The sequence below is a fragment of the Vidua macroura genome, chromosome 2 (genome assembly GCF_024509145.1).
Source record: "Vidua macroura isolate BioBank_ID:100142 chromosome 2, ASM2450914v1, whole genome shotgun sequence".
In the NCBI taxonomy this organism is placed as follows: domain Eukaryota; kingdom Metazoa; phylum Chordata; class Aves; order Passeriformes; family Viduidae; genus Vidua; species Vidua macroura.
This window is the reverse complement of record NC_071572.1, coordinates 81,322,708-81,336,025: the sequence shown is the minus strand read 5'-3', so window position 1 is coordinate 81,336,025 and position 13,318 is coordinate 81,322,708. Positions and strand designations below refer to the sequence as shown.

At 39.5% G+C, this 13,318-nt stretch overlaps 1 protein-coding gene across 2 annotated transcripts in view; it reads left to right on the top strand.

The window, feature by feature from the left end:
* Positions 1-13,318, top strand: part of NOX4 (NADPH oxidase 4) — a 96,542-nt gene that overhangs the window by 76,091 nt on the left and 7,133 nt on the right. Inside the window, exons 14-16 of one of the 2 annotated variants that reach the window (XM_053970805.1) lie at positions 9,011-9,130; positions 12,525-12,633; positions 13,200-13,268. In XM_053970805.1, the coding sequence (XP_053826780.1) occupies positions 9,011-9,130; positions 12,525-12,633; positions 13,200-13,268 (298 nt within the window). The remainder of the gene's footprint in view (positions 1-9,010; positions 9,131-12,524; positions 12,634-13,199; positions 13,269-13,318) is intronic. The other variant, XM_053970806.1, reaches the window with a different exon arrangement.

Genomic DNA, 13,318 nt, shown 5'->3' with positions numbered 1-13,318 from the left:
TGTGTATGGTTCACTCTACTGCCAGGCAGGTGTTCTTTCTTTACATTTTGGCCTTGCCAGTTGTCTTTATCCCCTTCCAGATAAGAAATGAGGAAATGAGCTTGTCTGACCATCACTGAACATCTGGAAGCCATCTGAAGTTGCATTATCACTATCTTGCAGACCTCTCTCCTCAACTGTCAGAGGAGTATTTAGAGAATTTCTTTCTAGGCTTTCTGGCAGCTAAATTGAAGCAAAGATATTTTACAGACCCCAAACCAATAATGACTTGCTTCATGAAGCTGGCCCAAGGGAAACCTAGTTCTATAGGCACAATCACTAGCCTGCAGAGGATGTGAAGCTCTAGGAGAACATCTTTCCTTAAAGGAAGTGTAGCCAAGAGAGACATTGTTTTAAAAAGAGAGTTCTCCAGATAAAAGATGGGCTTGTGACTAGACAAAGTCACTTTGTTTACCCAATGTAAGCCCTAAGACAGAAAGGAGTTTGCAGTGAGACATGGCAAATTTTTCTAGGGGGTGTATTACATTTTAGGTAGCATATTTGTGTTTAGGTTTAACACGTATTAAGGATTCCATTTTATTGCAGTACTGCTTCATTCCAACTTCAGAATTGGTTTTGAGATTTGCCTTTCTGTGTTTTTGCTTTATATTCTCTTAATTTTGAATTCTTTGTCTCTACTTAATCCAGTCCAGAGAGCCCGAGCGGGCTTACTTTAGAGAGAACTGTGATATGCTTGTCCTTGTCTTCAGATTGATATTCTGCCAGCTGTATTAAATCCTGTGATTTGTCAGCAGAAGCCAACTTTTCCCATCCCTAAGGTGTACTGGAGCTTGACTGGGAAAGCCTATGGCACTGTTGATGTTCAACTAGAGTGGTCTTCTTTTTCCCCCAGCCTACTCTATCCAAAGAAGTATTTTGCCCTTTGGTATAACATGTCTCCTGAGTATATTTGTAACTGGAAAGGAGCTGTCAGGGGTGTGAAACTCACATATGTACTGTCAGACTTTCCTGAGTCCTAAACTCCCATGTAGTTCTCCCATTCTTACTTATTGAAAATACCCAAACCCTGGCTTGAGGGAACTGCATTAGACTTCCAGTGCTGGTTGATACATAATAATTAGAGATGCAAAAAACTTGAAACAGCATCTGAAATCTGCAATGTGGTTGCATCAATATGCATCAGTATGAAAAGGGGTCGGAGGTCTTTGGTGGTATTGATCCCCCCCTACATTTCATTCCGACTTTCTGACGTCACTCCTGCACTTGTGCTGTACTGTGTTGTGTTCTTCTCCAGGAGCCAGAACAAGGATGTTTGTCCCAGGAAAGTGCTGCCCTACATCTGTATGGCCCCTTCTCCAGCCACATCCTGTTCTTTCTCACAGTGCGTTAATGCAAACAATGCTTGGCTGTTGCTACCAACAATCCTTGTTTAGCTCCACAGCTATCTATCCAGCTGCTGCTGTTTGCGACATGAACATTAGCCACCTTGCCTTCCAGGCTTCTACAGGAACTGATGCTGCAGGTATTTCCACTGGTGTGGAGACATGCTCCTGTCTCAGTGAGTATCATTTACCAAGTGAGGAAGAGGACTAATATTGGCACTACTTCCATGCCATCTGTTAGATGGCATCACCTCTCTGAGATGACCACCAAAGGCAGCGGTATAGGCAACAGAAAGCTTCCCGTAAATATTGAAACAGACAAAATATCAAATATGGAAGTGGATTTCTCTAAAGCACAAATACAGTTTGCAGTGAGATAAGTGGATAACTACTGTGTCAGTGAATGAGTTGTGGAGAAATATGGCCAGCACATTCTACCTCATTGTGGTTGCTGTTCTGCAGCATTTTATCACTTAATAATGTAACAAATAAATTTTCAAAAAGCAAAATGCAATAGGTGGTGCAGTCATTACAAATGTTCTTCTTTTAATTTTTCTTGATTACATCAGGCAAAATTGGTAGGACACAAGTTTATAGAAAAGAAAGGCACTTTACAAAATAGAAATTGAAATTCGTAAGAAAAAGGTGTACAACAGGATTTCTTGTTATAATAAAGTGAAATTGTGTGTTCTTTAATCAAAGGAATACATTTTGAGAACATTTTGTAAAAATGACCTTAAAAAGGTTGCTATGGAGAAGAATTAATGCAACATTAATTAAGAATATTGACCCAAAAATTTGGTACAGAAAGTATATGTACTTTCAGAGAACAAAGTTGCCTCGGTTTATAATTATATTTGATTGTAGTTCTCATAGTGATTTTACAGACCTTTTTAATGGAGTAAGTGAATGATGTAAACTTGCTTTTCTCCTGTAATAGTCAGCAATGAGTAGTCAGAAATATGGATTCTCCATAAATACTTCAGGCAATATTTAGATAATTTTATTCAGTTTTGAGGGAAACTAACTTGATCTGAGAGGTTGCTTCCAGATTGCGGTGGGAGTCAGGAACAGGAAGAGCCATGTTTATAAGGGTGTCCATCAGAGGTACAAGTCTATTCTCTGCTGCCATCAGTGGTAGTTTGATCTCCATGCTTTTAGGAGCATCTCATTCATAGTTAGGAGGTTCTTTTCTTCTTCTCTCCTCCTCCTCACTCCTCTGTTACAAGTCCTCCTCTCAAAAGGTAATCGTACAACTTCTGCTGCTCTAGTGTTTTCCAGCCCACTCCAGTGGAATCTTCTCGAACCTGCACTGTGTGTCATAGAAACCCACGAATCTCATTTTGTGATTTACAGGGGGAGCATTATGCATAAAAATGGTGCCTGCTCAGCTGTTCCACTTTCTTACCCTTATCATCATGCCCTCAACATACTTTTATCTTGCTAAGGATGTTGTAGAGCTGAAAACTCTTATTTAGTTACCTCTGGGCCCTTGAGAGTATAAAAAGATGAATAAAGGTGATTTTGTTTAGTTTTGCCCAGTCAGAGAGAAATAAATGGACCTAAGATGTACTAAAACTGATGGTTCTTACAGGATTCTAAAAATAATAATGATTTAGCTGGTTTCTATTTGAAGAAAATTTTGTGTTAATTGATTCTATAGTTTTTTGAGCCATCCATGTTGTTATAATCAGATATTTCACTAGCTGATCAAGGAATCAGCTTGGGTAGAAAAGAGAAGGAAACTTCTACAAGCTCTAGTACATACTGTAAGAATACGTTTGAAGTTGTAAGGAAAAATAATGTGAATAATCAACCAGAAATTAAACTCAAGCAGTTTAAAAAAATCAGGAGAGGATGGCTAATGAAACCTGAATTAGAATCATAGCCCTTTGCAATCTTGCACAAAACAGTATATAAATTTAATTGGACCCACTGGGTTTTGCATGCTTACTTGTCTAAGGGGCTGCTGATTGCTTTAATGGAAACATCATCCTTCACAGTGTCAGGAGAACACCTGGGACCTTCTGATCACACATGCCAGATGTCACATTTTGTGACACTTTTAAATCTTGAAAAGCTGTTGTAATTTTGGAAATCCATAAAAACCAAGGATTGCATGCTTTGTTCACTAGTGGTTCTTTTGTAAAAGGCTATTGGTACTGAGATGCTGTCAATAATCACAACCCCTCTGGTAAAATAGCGTTGGAGTGTACACATATTAATTGAGGCTTAAATAATGTTGTGAAGTATTGTATGTTGACTTCATAAAATGAAATGGCTGTCTTGATTTTTGCTGCAGAAAATATTTTAAAATCTTTGATAGTAGTAAATGCAGCTTCTTTGAAAAAAATCTCATAATTTGTTGTAGCTAGGCTTTTACTGAAAAATGTGAATTGATCCTTGGACTCAAATGTTCTAGAACAGTGCAGTAGTCTGTTTTGCTTTCTGCAGACTATAAAAGATTGTCTCTGATACAAGTTTCAGATTCGAATGGCTTACAGCAATCCTTCTCTGATCTCTGTTATGCTGGTGCCCTGAAGAAGGAGTCATTCATCAGGAAGCCATTCTGATAGACAGAGCTACACAGCAGAGAGACAAACCAGCTTAAGCTGGAGAAACAGCAGACAACAGACGGATACAATCAAACAGCAAAATTCAGGGAAACAGTGAGACAGTACTGATCCAGAATATGAGCTACAGTGAGCACATCAGGAGCCTGTTTTTTTAGATATCAGAGGAAAGAGGAATCTTAAGAAGGAATTTGAAGGGAGATAATGAAATAGCTCTGCAGATGTTTCCCTCCCAGGCATGAAGGAAAGTGTGGGAGGAACATGGAGGCACTTGTTTGAATATTTGTCATGTGGGGGTAGAAGCTGATATTGTGGGTTATCAGAGAGAGATTATTGCATCTCTGGTGCAGCAGAGTTAGAGCAGAAGAAGAACATAAGGAAACTGCTTCAGCCATCAGACAGTCAGTTCCATGGAGTTCTCAGGTTGAATCCATCAGTACTGAGATGTGGTTTTGGTAGGAGAAGTAAAAGAGAAGAACAAGCATGGGAGAAGAGTTGTTTAGTTGATTTTCTTATGATTTCGGAGAATGTCAATGATGTTTTTATAAGGAATCAGGGGAGGGATTCATCTCCATTAGCTTTATTGACTGTGTCTTGTGACTGTATCCAGAATTTAGTGTGCTCACACAAAGATACCTCATGTGGATCTTAGTAAGAACTGAATACCAAGGATATAAAATCTCATGCTGCTGGTTTAAATCCTTCTTCAGTTGACATTGGTAACAGCTTTGCCAGAAACTTCAGTCAGACTAGGATTTCACTTTTTGTGCTCTGTGCAGTACTTTGTATCCAAGCATTTAATTCAGCTTGCAGATGATGATACTGCTTTAATTAAAAATTCCTACAAGTTCTTGATTTAACTCCCCTATCCATCTGTTATTGCACTAATATCCCAGATAATGTGTTATAGTAGCTCCCAGAGAGCCTAGCAAAAAAAAGTGCTAACATCATTTACTGTTGGGTTGTGAAGTACAATCAAAGCATTATCTTTTCTAAGGTCTCCTACAACCTGAAGTAAAGCATGGCACTGAGAGCCAAGTCCAAGAGGTGTGAGCAGGTATCTCCACACATCATTGTGCAGTTCCTTATGGAAAATAATGACTTGGATCTCAAAAGCAGTGCAGTTGCCTGTGTCCCTGAGACATTTTAGGGGCAGCCCCGTGTTAGTGCACTAGCATTGCCCAGCATTGGAACAAGCTGATTTAGTGCTTGTTGGGCTATTTTGGTAACACTGCACTGTAGAATAGAAGTGTGCTTTAAATAGAAAATATCTGTAAGATGCTTTGATACATTTACATCTATAATGTGCTGTGCTATTTTTTGTGATGTAATCTATTTTGAAGAGCTTTTTTTTCTCTATCTGAGCTAAAAAATTGTGCCACAATAATAAGCAAGAGCACTCCTAAGACTGGAAGTAAATACATGTGAAAATAACAACTTGTTATTTGAATGAGTTTGCCTGAAGGGACAATTTCTAAACTTCTAGTAAAATTTCATTCCCTTCCTTCATGTTAATTAAATTAAAGCTGGGGGGATAGCATGGTAGTGTGGTATATCTGGGCCACATCTTAAGAAGCAAAAAGTCATGTTACCCCCCTTGTCTTCTAATTGAGCCCTGTGATATTTCATTTTCAGTAATGAACTTATGCAAAAGTTTTCTGTCCTACCAAATGAAAGGAGGAACATGTTGACAGGAAACAAAAATTGCATAATCTCTGCAGAAGTCTATGAATCACTGCTCTGTTCAAGCCTGTGCCATTTTATATGCCATCAGGAGGTTTCTTGCTTCCACTGGCTTGAATAAGAAAAGGATAAACGACCACTGCCATTAAGGCATCAGGGCCACTTTTCTCTCAGTTGCAAATTATCCCCGTAGTAAAATGGAATTAAATAGTGTATGTTTATGACCTCCAACAAAATCTTCTAGCTTGGAATCTGCTTTAATCAGCTGAAATCTTAGCTTGGAATCAGTCTTTTCAGACACTCTGGTGGAGTGGGTTAACACAGTAGCAATATTTCTCCAGGTTTTCCCCCATTTCTCTTTTTCACACTTGGAAGCAGTGACTTCTGGCTGCTATGTGCTGGACCACATGCAGACACAGCAGGAGGCCCTTGGCTTCTCTGACTGCATCTGTTGTCCAAGCAACTGCTCCTCACTCCCTCAGAAGAAGACGCAGTGGGCAAATAGAAATATTTTGCGGGCCAGATGGGGCTAATGGACCACAAACTGGAGCATTCTGACCAAAATGCATATTTAATTGCAGGCTGTTTCTTGAATTTCTGGCATGCACTGTGCTTGACTGGTTTCTGGTGACCAGATCTAGTTTTGCATTTTTCCACTCCTGATCATGTCAGTATTATTCAGAAGCACTCAGACTTTCCAGGAATTTCTTAATCCCTCTGAGATCAGACATACACACATATATTCAGGTAGTCTTCAAGTAGTGCAGTTATGTTAAGTGGCATCTCTACAATAAATAACTGTTGTTATATCCACTGGGGTAATTTCTGGAAAAACGTGCTTTGATTGTTTTTGTTTCATTAGGTTGTGTTTTTCACTCAAAATGTTGGCTCTGGGTTTGTGTATCCAAAGGAAAGTTGATGATGCTTGTCCAGAATGTAAGGAATTTCCCTCAGGCCTGTGCTTTTGCCCTTCATACCTTTAGGAGCAATTCTCTAGATTTCACCAGCTAAGTGGGGCTGATTAGGGTAAGATGTATATGAGGAAGGCCAGAATGACAGGGTTGCTGGTCTTTGTTATCCAGTTATTTTTCTGGGGTTTTGTTGTTGTTGTTGTTGTTTGTTTGGGTTTTTTTGTTTTTGTTTTTGTTTTGTTTTGGTTTTTGGGGGGGGGGGGTTTCTTTTTGGAGGGTGGTTTGTTTGTTTTTTTTTTTTTTTGGTTTTTTTTTTTTTTTTTTTTTGTTGTTGTTGTTGTTGTTGTTGTTTTTGACATACTCTGACATCCCAAAATTAGATCTCTGTTACATATACATCTGAAATCCATAACATTTTTGGTCTTCTTTCAGAATATCACTTTGACCAGATTTTTTCAGTGTGACAACCTGCTTCTCAACATTTCCCCTGTTGTTTATTTAAATAAGAGCTGCTCCTTTACCTCCTCTGTCAAACAGTGCAACTTTTAGATCTCTTAAAGCAGCTGCTGCTGCACTCTGCACCAGCAGTGGTATAATTTCATTAGTGGAAAATAAAGCCTTGTTAAGTAAATGTGGTTTAAAATGTTATGTAAGAGGAAACATTTAATGAGCAGATACTTAAAGTTCTGTTTATATTGTATGCACATGGCCAGTTAAGTTTTTCTTTGCCCCATTGTGTAAAATATGTCTGTCCTAAGTAAGGAGTGAATTTGTTTTTCTAATATTCCCACCATGCTGGAACTAACATACCTGACATTGCAAAACTTTGAGATTCTCCAAGAGAACATTTGTAGAATACTGTAGAGACTATAAATGTAGAAATAAGAGTAAGCATATTTAGGTTGCAGATGGCTTAGTTATAAAATTTGGTTGCTTAAAACATTTCCAATGCCTTCTGATGGTGTCTGTGGCTGGGCCAGTGTCTTCTCTGTTTCTCTCCAGGTAGGACACCAAGTAAGGAGTTTGTAAGACAGGACATAGTTAAGGATCATCCTTCAGATCCATCAGAAAGTTGGTAGTTATCTGTGTTCAATTAAGGCACCACAGAAGAAAGAGCCTAACATATGAGGCATATCAAGCAACAATAGCAGAGGTCTGAAAAAATTTCCTAAAAAGGACGATATTGGCCAAAGACACACAGACAAGATGTTGTCTTGACTGGTGAGATGATGCCAAGGGTCAGACCACAAAACTAAAAGAAATGAGATCAGACTAAGAACTTAAGTTATGGCTAAAATCCATCCCTCCAAAGGAATTAATCAGATGAGGTTTGGAAGGCTTTGTCTGGGAAAGGAGATGTCTTCTCTGCCTTTAATTCTCTGGCTGTTGTTATAAAGGAGAAGCTTAGGCCCTTTGATTAGACATGGAGTATGTGCAGCTTGGTTGTGCAATAAGTGCCAGTGTGTGCATGAAACTGATGTGTGTTGGAGCTCCTTAGTGGACTCAGGCCAAAGCTTGCTCTTGGTCAGCAGACCTGTGGGCAAATACTGTTCCCTGAGCTGCTGCACACAGTGCTGGTCCCACCACACTTGCTGAACTGTGTTCAGCAATTTTCTAAGCAAAACTCATGCTGATCTCGTGCTGATCCAATGAGTTACTCATACACAGAACAGGCCTTTAGTAAATGTCTTGTTCAAGTTCTCTTTGTAGCAGTTTCTAAAGATGAATCTGTTGCTGAGGTAGGGTAAGCAGTTGGTTTTCCATAGGTAGAATAGAGTGTATGAAATCTTACAGCCCACACATTTTGAGCTGTCTATGGGTGATTGTCAGCACTGTAGGAAAAATCTTGTAGGAGGTCAAACTTTTGAAAATACCTAAAGCCAAGTTTTAAATTATCGTCAATGTACAATCCAGTAGTATCTGAAGTGTTAAAAATGGGTTGCAAATGGGACACAATCTCCTAAATAATCTTTAAAATCAAGTGGACAGATTGATTATAATAATGATAGGCATGAGTCAAAGGGGAAAAACTCAGCAGTTTTTCTCCCTCTTCAGAAAATGTGTATAAGATGAACCTCCTAGGCAGGCCTAGCCAAACTGCTTTATTTCCTACGTATGACCCTCCAAGTCATTGTTTCTAGTACAGCCCTTTCTTTGCACTCTGACACCAGGCAGAATAGGAAGCCATAATTTAGTCACCTCCACTTGTTCAATTAAAAAAAAGCTTGTCTAATCATGGAACATGCCAAGAGATTTTAGGTAACAGTTTTTCTTACCACCTGTACATTCATTTCTGTCCACATAAAATTTTCCAGGAAAAAAAAATTCACAATCTACACCTGAAGACTAATAAAAATTTAAAACTAATTCTTTCTAGGGTTTTATTTCCAGCTTGTTTTGCTTTATCTTTGTCTGATCTTAACAGCTTCCTCTAAAAGTGTGCTTTTTGCTCTTTATGCAGAGTGTATGTGGATGGACCTTTTGGAAGTCCCTTTGAGGAGTCCCTGAACTACGAGGTCAGCCTCTGCGTGGCTGGAGGTATTGGGGTTACACCATTTGCATCTGTGCTCAACACACTGCTGTAAGTGAGCTTAAGCCTTTAAAGCCATTTTGCCCCAGTGTACAGCAACAATGCATGTCAGAAAGGCTTTGAGGGTCTTAGAAAATTTCCACTGGTGTAAGTGAATGGTTCCTTGAAAAGATGTAGAGGGATTTATGTCCCTAAGGGGAATAAATCCTTTCATACTAGCTCTGTAACCAAAGAGTTGTGACAGAGATGCACCTGAGCTGGGACGGTATCACCACCCTTTGTATCCTGCCACCAATTAAGCCTGTGATTAATGTAGTCACAGACCTTCAGCAGGATGTATTCCCCTAGTCCCAGCTTAGATGAGGCTGTGTACTGTAACAGTTTCTGGGAGTCAAACAATTGTGACAGTCCTTCTGCTGGAAATGCAGAACCAGCTCGCCTGGTTTGACTTTTTAAATGTCTAAGCTTGAGGTTTTAATACAAGAAGATCAACCTGAATACATGTAGTATGCAGATGTTTAACCCCATTTGAAAAGTTTAAATTTTAGGTATGCATTTTTCTATTTTTCACTTATTGTTTCTCTCTCTATTTTAAAATTACATTTTAATGTAAAGCCTTTGATATTCTATGCAGATTAAACCTTTCACCTCTTGTTTTTCTGTCACATTGACTGCATGGTTCCCACTAAATCCTATGCTGTGTGAAATAGGCTTCCTTTTATGATTGCTATTGATTTTATTTATTTTTGCTAGAGTTACTGGTTAAGGGCTCCAGTCACAGGTTAAGCACCCCTGTGTCAAATGCCCAGTATAAAGAGCTAGCCAAAGCAGCAAACCTTCCCTGAGAGGCTGAGAGGCCAATTGGCTTTGGGAGGGCTTTAAAAAGCATAGTTAAAGCATTTCTTGTAAGATGAGCATGCCAGCTCTAACTCCAAAGTAAAGTTGAAGTGTGGAATTTAGGTGCTGTACAGGTTCTTCTGTCCTTAGCATGGGCTGGACCTGACAGTGCCAAGTGCTACTGAAAGTTATTAGTCTTGTGTATCTCATAGTGCTGCAGCCCCCAAAGACCATCTTGGGCTCCCTCATTTTCTTTCCTTGAGAGCATATGGATCACTCTTTCAAAACCAGGTACATTTTTGCTGAAAGGCTGGGGTTCAGGTGAATTAAATGACTGTTTTCCTTGTGATGGATTATCCCAGATAGCATTTAGCAAAAATGCCACAGAACACAAAAATGGGCCAGCAGCAGGTAATTGGATGTTTGCCTCTACCAGTGTGTTATCTGAGGCTGTAGGAATTCTCACAGACACTGCAAGAAAATGGTAGTGTCCAAAGGATTTTGCAATGTCCATTTATTTGCATAAATCCATAAATTGATTTCCAAGGAGCTAATTCCATAACCTGCCTTTTTAGCTGCTCTTCCCCTTGTGCGCTGTACAATATACAAGGGAATCATTCCGGGGAAAAGTAACAGTCTTAGTCTGCTTCCCTCCTCAGTATTTAAACATCAACAAGACACTGGTTTAGTGGCTTATCTGTGTGTGTCTTTGCCCTGTCTTGGAAGCAGATATTGGCAGGTATGAACATGCAAAGTGCTTGATGGTGCCAGCTCTGCAGAGCAGCCAGGCCAGTCCTGTTGTGTCAAGGACACTCAGGTCTAGGAGAGATCCAAAGTCTGTCCTTGAAATCTTGTTTCCTGCTCTGTTGATTTCCTGTTGTATGTACATAATTTGATTCATGCCCCTGCCCTTCCCTCCACTTTGCTGTTGAACCCTGTGCCCTATTTTAAGAAATTATGATGTGCTTTGTGGAAAGCTAGAGGCTTTTATGCACAAGAGTCTGTAAATAATGGCTGTTATGGGCAGTGTAACACAGAAACACACAAGAAATGGGGGTTATAATGGGGTATTGCACCTCTCCTGCACAATATATCCTGCTGGAGGTAGACCCAGGCATATGTGTCTGGGGTGCTATTTTAAATCTATGCTGGACTTGTTTGATGAAGTCTTGCAGTCCAGCCTCTTTGTCCAGCTGCAGTGTTTCATCACTGAGAGTGGTGTTTTGTTACTGAACTTGGGCATTTCAATACAAAATGCCTTGCATTTTCCTCTTCTTTTATCCCTTTTTATGGTGAAAGGCACTTATTTTCCTTGCTACTGCTTATAGTTCTCTTGTCATATCTGACCAGATTGTGACTTTCCTAAGTGCTTGTCTTAGTCTAGGCAGTCAGAAAGAGATGGAGGAAATCGTGTTTGGAAAGTCAGCAGTTAACAAAAAATTGGAAATCATGACATGAAAGACACTGTACTCCCCAGTCTGAATGCAGTTTTTTTTACTCTCTCTGGGGAGTTTACATGAAAGGTGAGTTCTCAGTTCTATGTGCTGCTGAGGTGCTGCCGGTGTCTCCATCCTTGCTCGTCAGGGCAGAGGTATGGGGAGGCAAGACACTGGTTGGAGCCATCACTTATATAGATCTATTAACCATATATCTTGACTGGATATGCCAGCAACTCTACAGTTTGGAATAAAGTACAGTGGGTATGGTGAGATGTATCATGAAACTTTTCAACCAGGTCTGACTCCTTGGATTGGCATTTTAAGAGAACAGGCTGTGGCCTTCTCTATTTGAAAATCATTCTAGGAGGAAACGGAGGAAAATGTGCACTGACCATTTCAGTGATCAGAACAACAAAAAACACTGTTGGCTATCTAAGAAAATGCTTCCTGAATACTTGTGCTTTATTTGAACTCATTATTCATCAGGATAATTTTATTTCTGTTTTCTTTCCCAGTTCATTCAAATCCTTCCTTTGTACTTATTTGTGTTTTAAATGAATTAGAAATCTGACATGAGATTCTAAATGCAATGCCAGAATCTCCCCATGGCTGCACTTTATCCACCAGCATTTTCTGAGGTCTGTAATATATCACACAGTTCCCTAACACAATGGAGCTCTGATTTCATTTGGTCTTTGTGATTTTGCTACAGTATTAATGATAATCAACCAGAGCCTTTCACATAGAAAGGCAGAATTAAGTCCTGACATGATTGCATTTGTCAATATTTTCCACTTAAAGGCCTCTTTATAAACCTAATAAAGCGTTGACATAATACACTTGAACTTAGAATGTCTCCTTTGCTTTGAAATAAAAGTTTGATGATGATACATGAGTCCATACTTGCTGCCCAAATCATCTGTATAGCTGAGAACTTCCTAGTGTGGAAGCAGTGTCTATGATGGCTGTTAGCTCTGTGCTAGATATTTAATATTCTCAGGATAATCCGAATTGGTCAATTCAGCGGCTGGTATGTCCTAGCTTGAAGAGCAGCTTAGCAGTTAGCTTCTAAAAGAATTTCATGTTTCCATTAATAACTATAAAGCATCCTAATTAATGTTTCCTTTTTAAATTATAATTTTTAACTACCCACACATTTTATTTTCAAGTGACGGCTGGAAATGCTACAAGCTCAGAAGACTCTACTTCATTTGGGTGTGCAGGGACATTGAGTCTTTCCGCTGGTTTGCAGATCTGCTCTGTATGTTGCATAACAAGGTAATGGGTGTTGTTTGGAGGGATCCTGACAACTTAAATGCAAGGTATGCCCACAGCACACACCTGGCATTCTGTAGAGAGAATGGCAGCCTTGCTCAAAATGAGTGAGCTCCAGCAGTAGCTTGGGCTGCCTGATCCAGGCTTCATTTATTCTTGGAACTGCAAAAAACAGTTTGAGTATCCATCACCCATGTTTCATTGCAGTGTTTCCAAGTTCCAAGTTCCAGTAGACTGGACACTTACCTGTGTCCAGACTACTTTATGAGATGGAAGAAGCAGTGTATGCAGTCTGGGAAGCCTTGAGTGGCCTTTAGTCATTTGGCTAGTAGGCAGATTGAGAAGGGAGTGGGATTTACAATTTCAAGTATATTTTAAGAGCCGTATAGCGTCCTAAAATACTATTTTTTACACAGCATGATGTGCTATATAAGCACATCCTCTTCATTAAAAAGCTTACTTCATTGATGCTGAAACCCATGTACCTCAGCATAGTAGGCACAAGTGACTTCACACTTACATTAAGAAAAAGAATATTATTTCACTAGCTGTTTTTATCATCCTCCCAGCTTTGGCAGGAGAATCGGCCAGACTATATAAATATCCAGCTGTACCTCAGTCAAACAGATGGAATACAGGTATGTGGCCAAATGTTGTTTGTAAACTAAACTAGACCTTGGAGTAATAG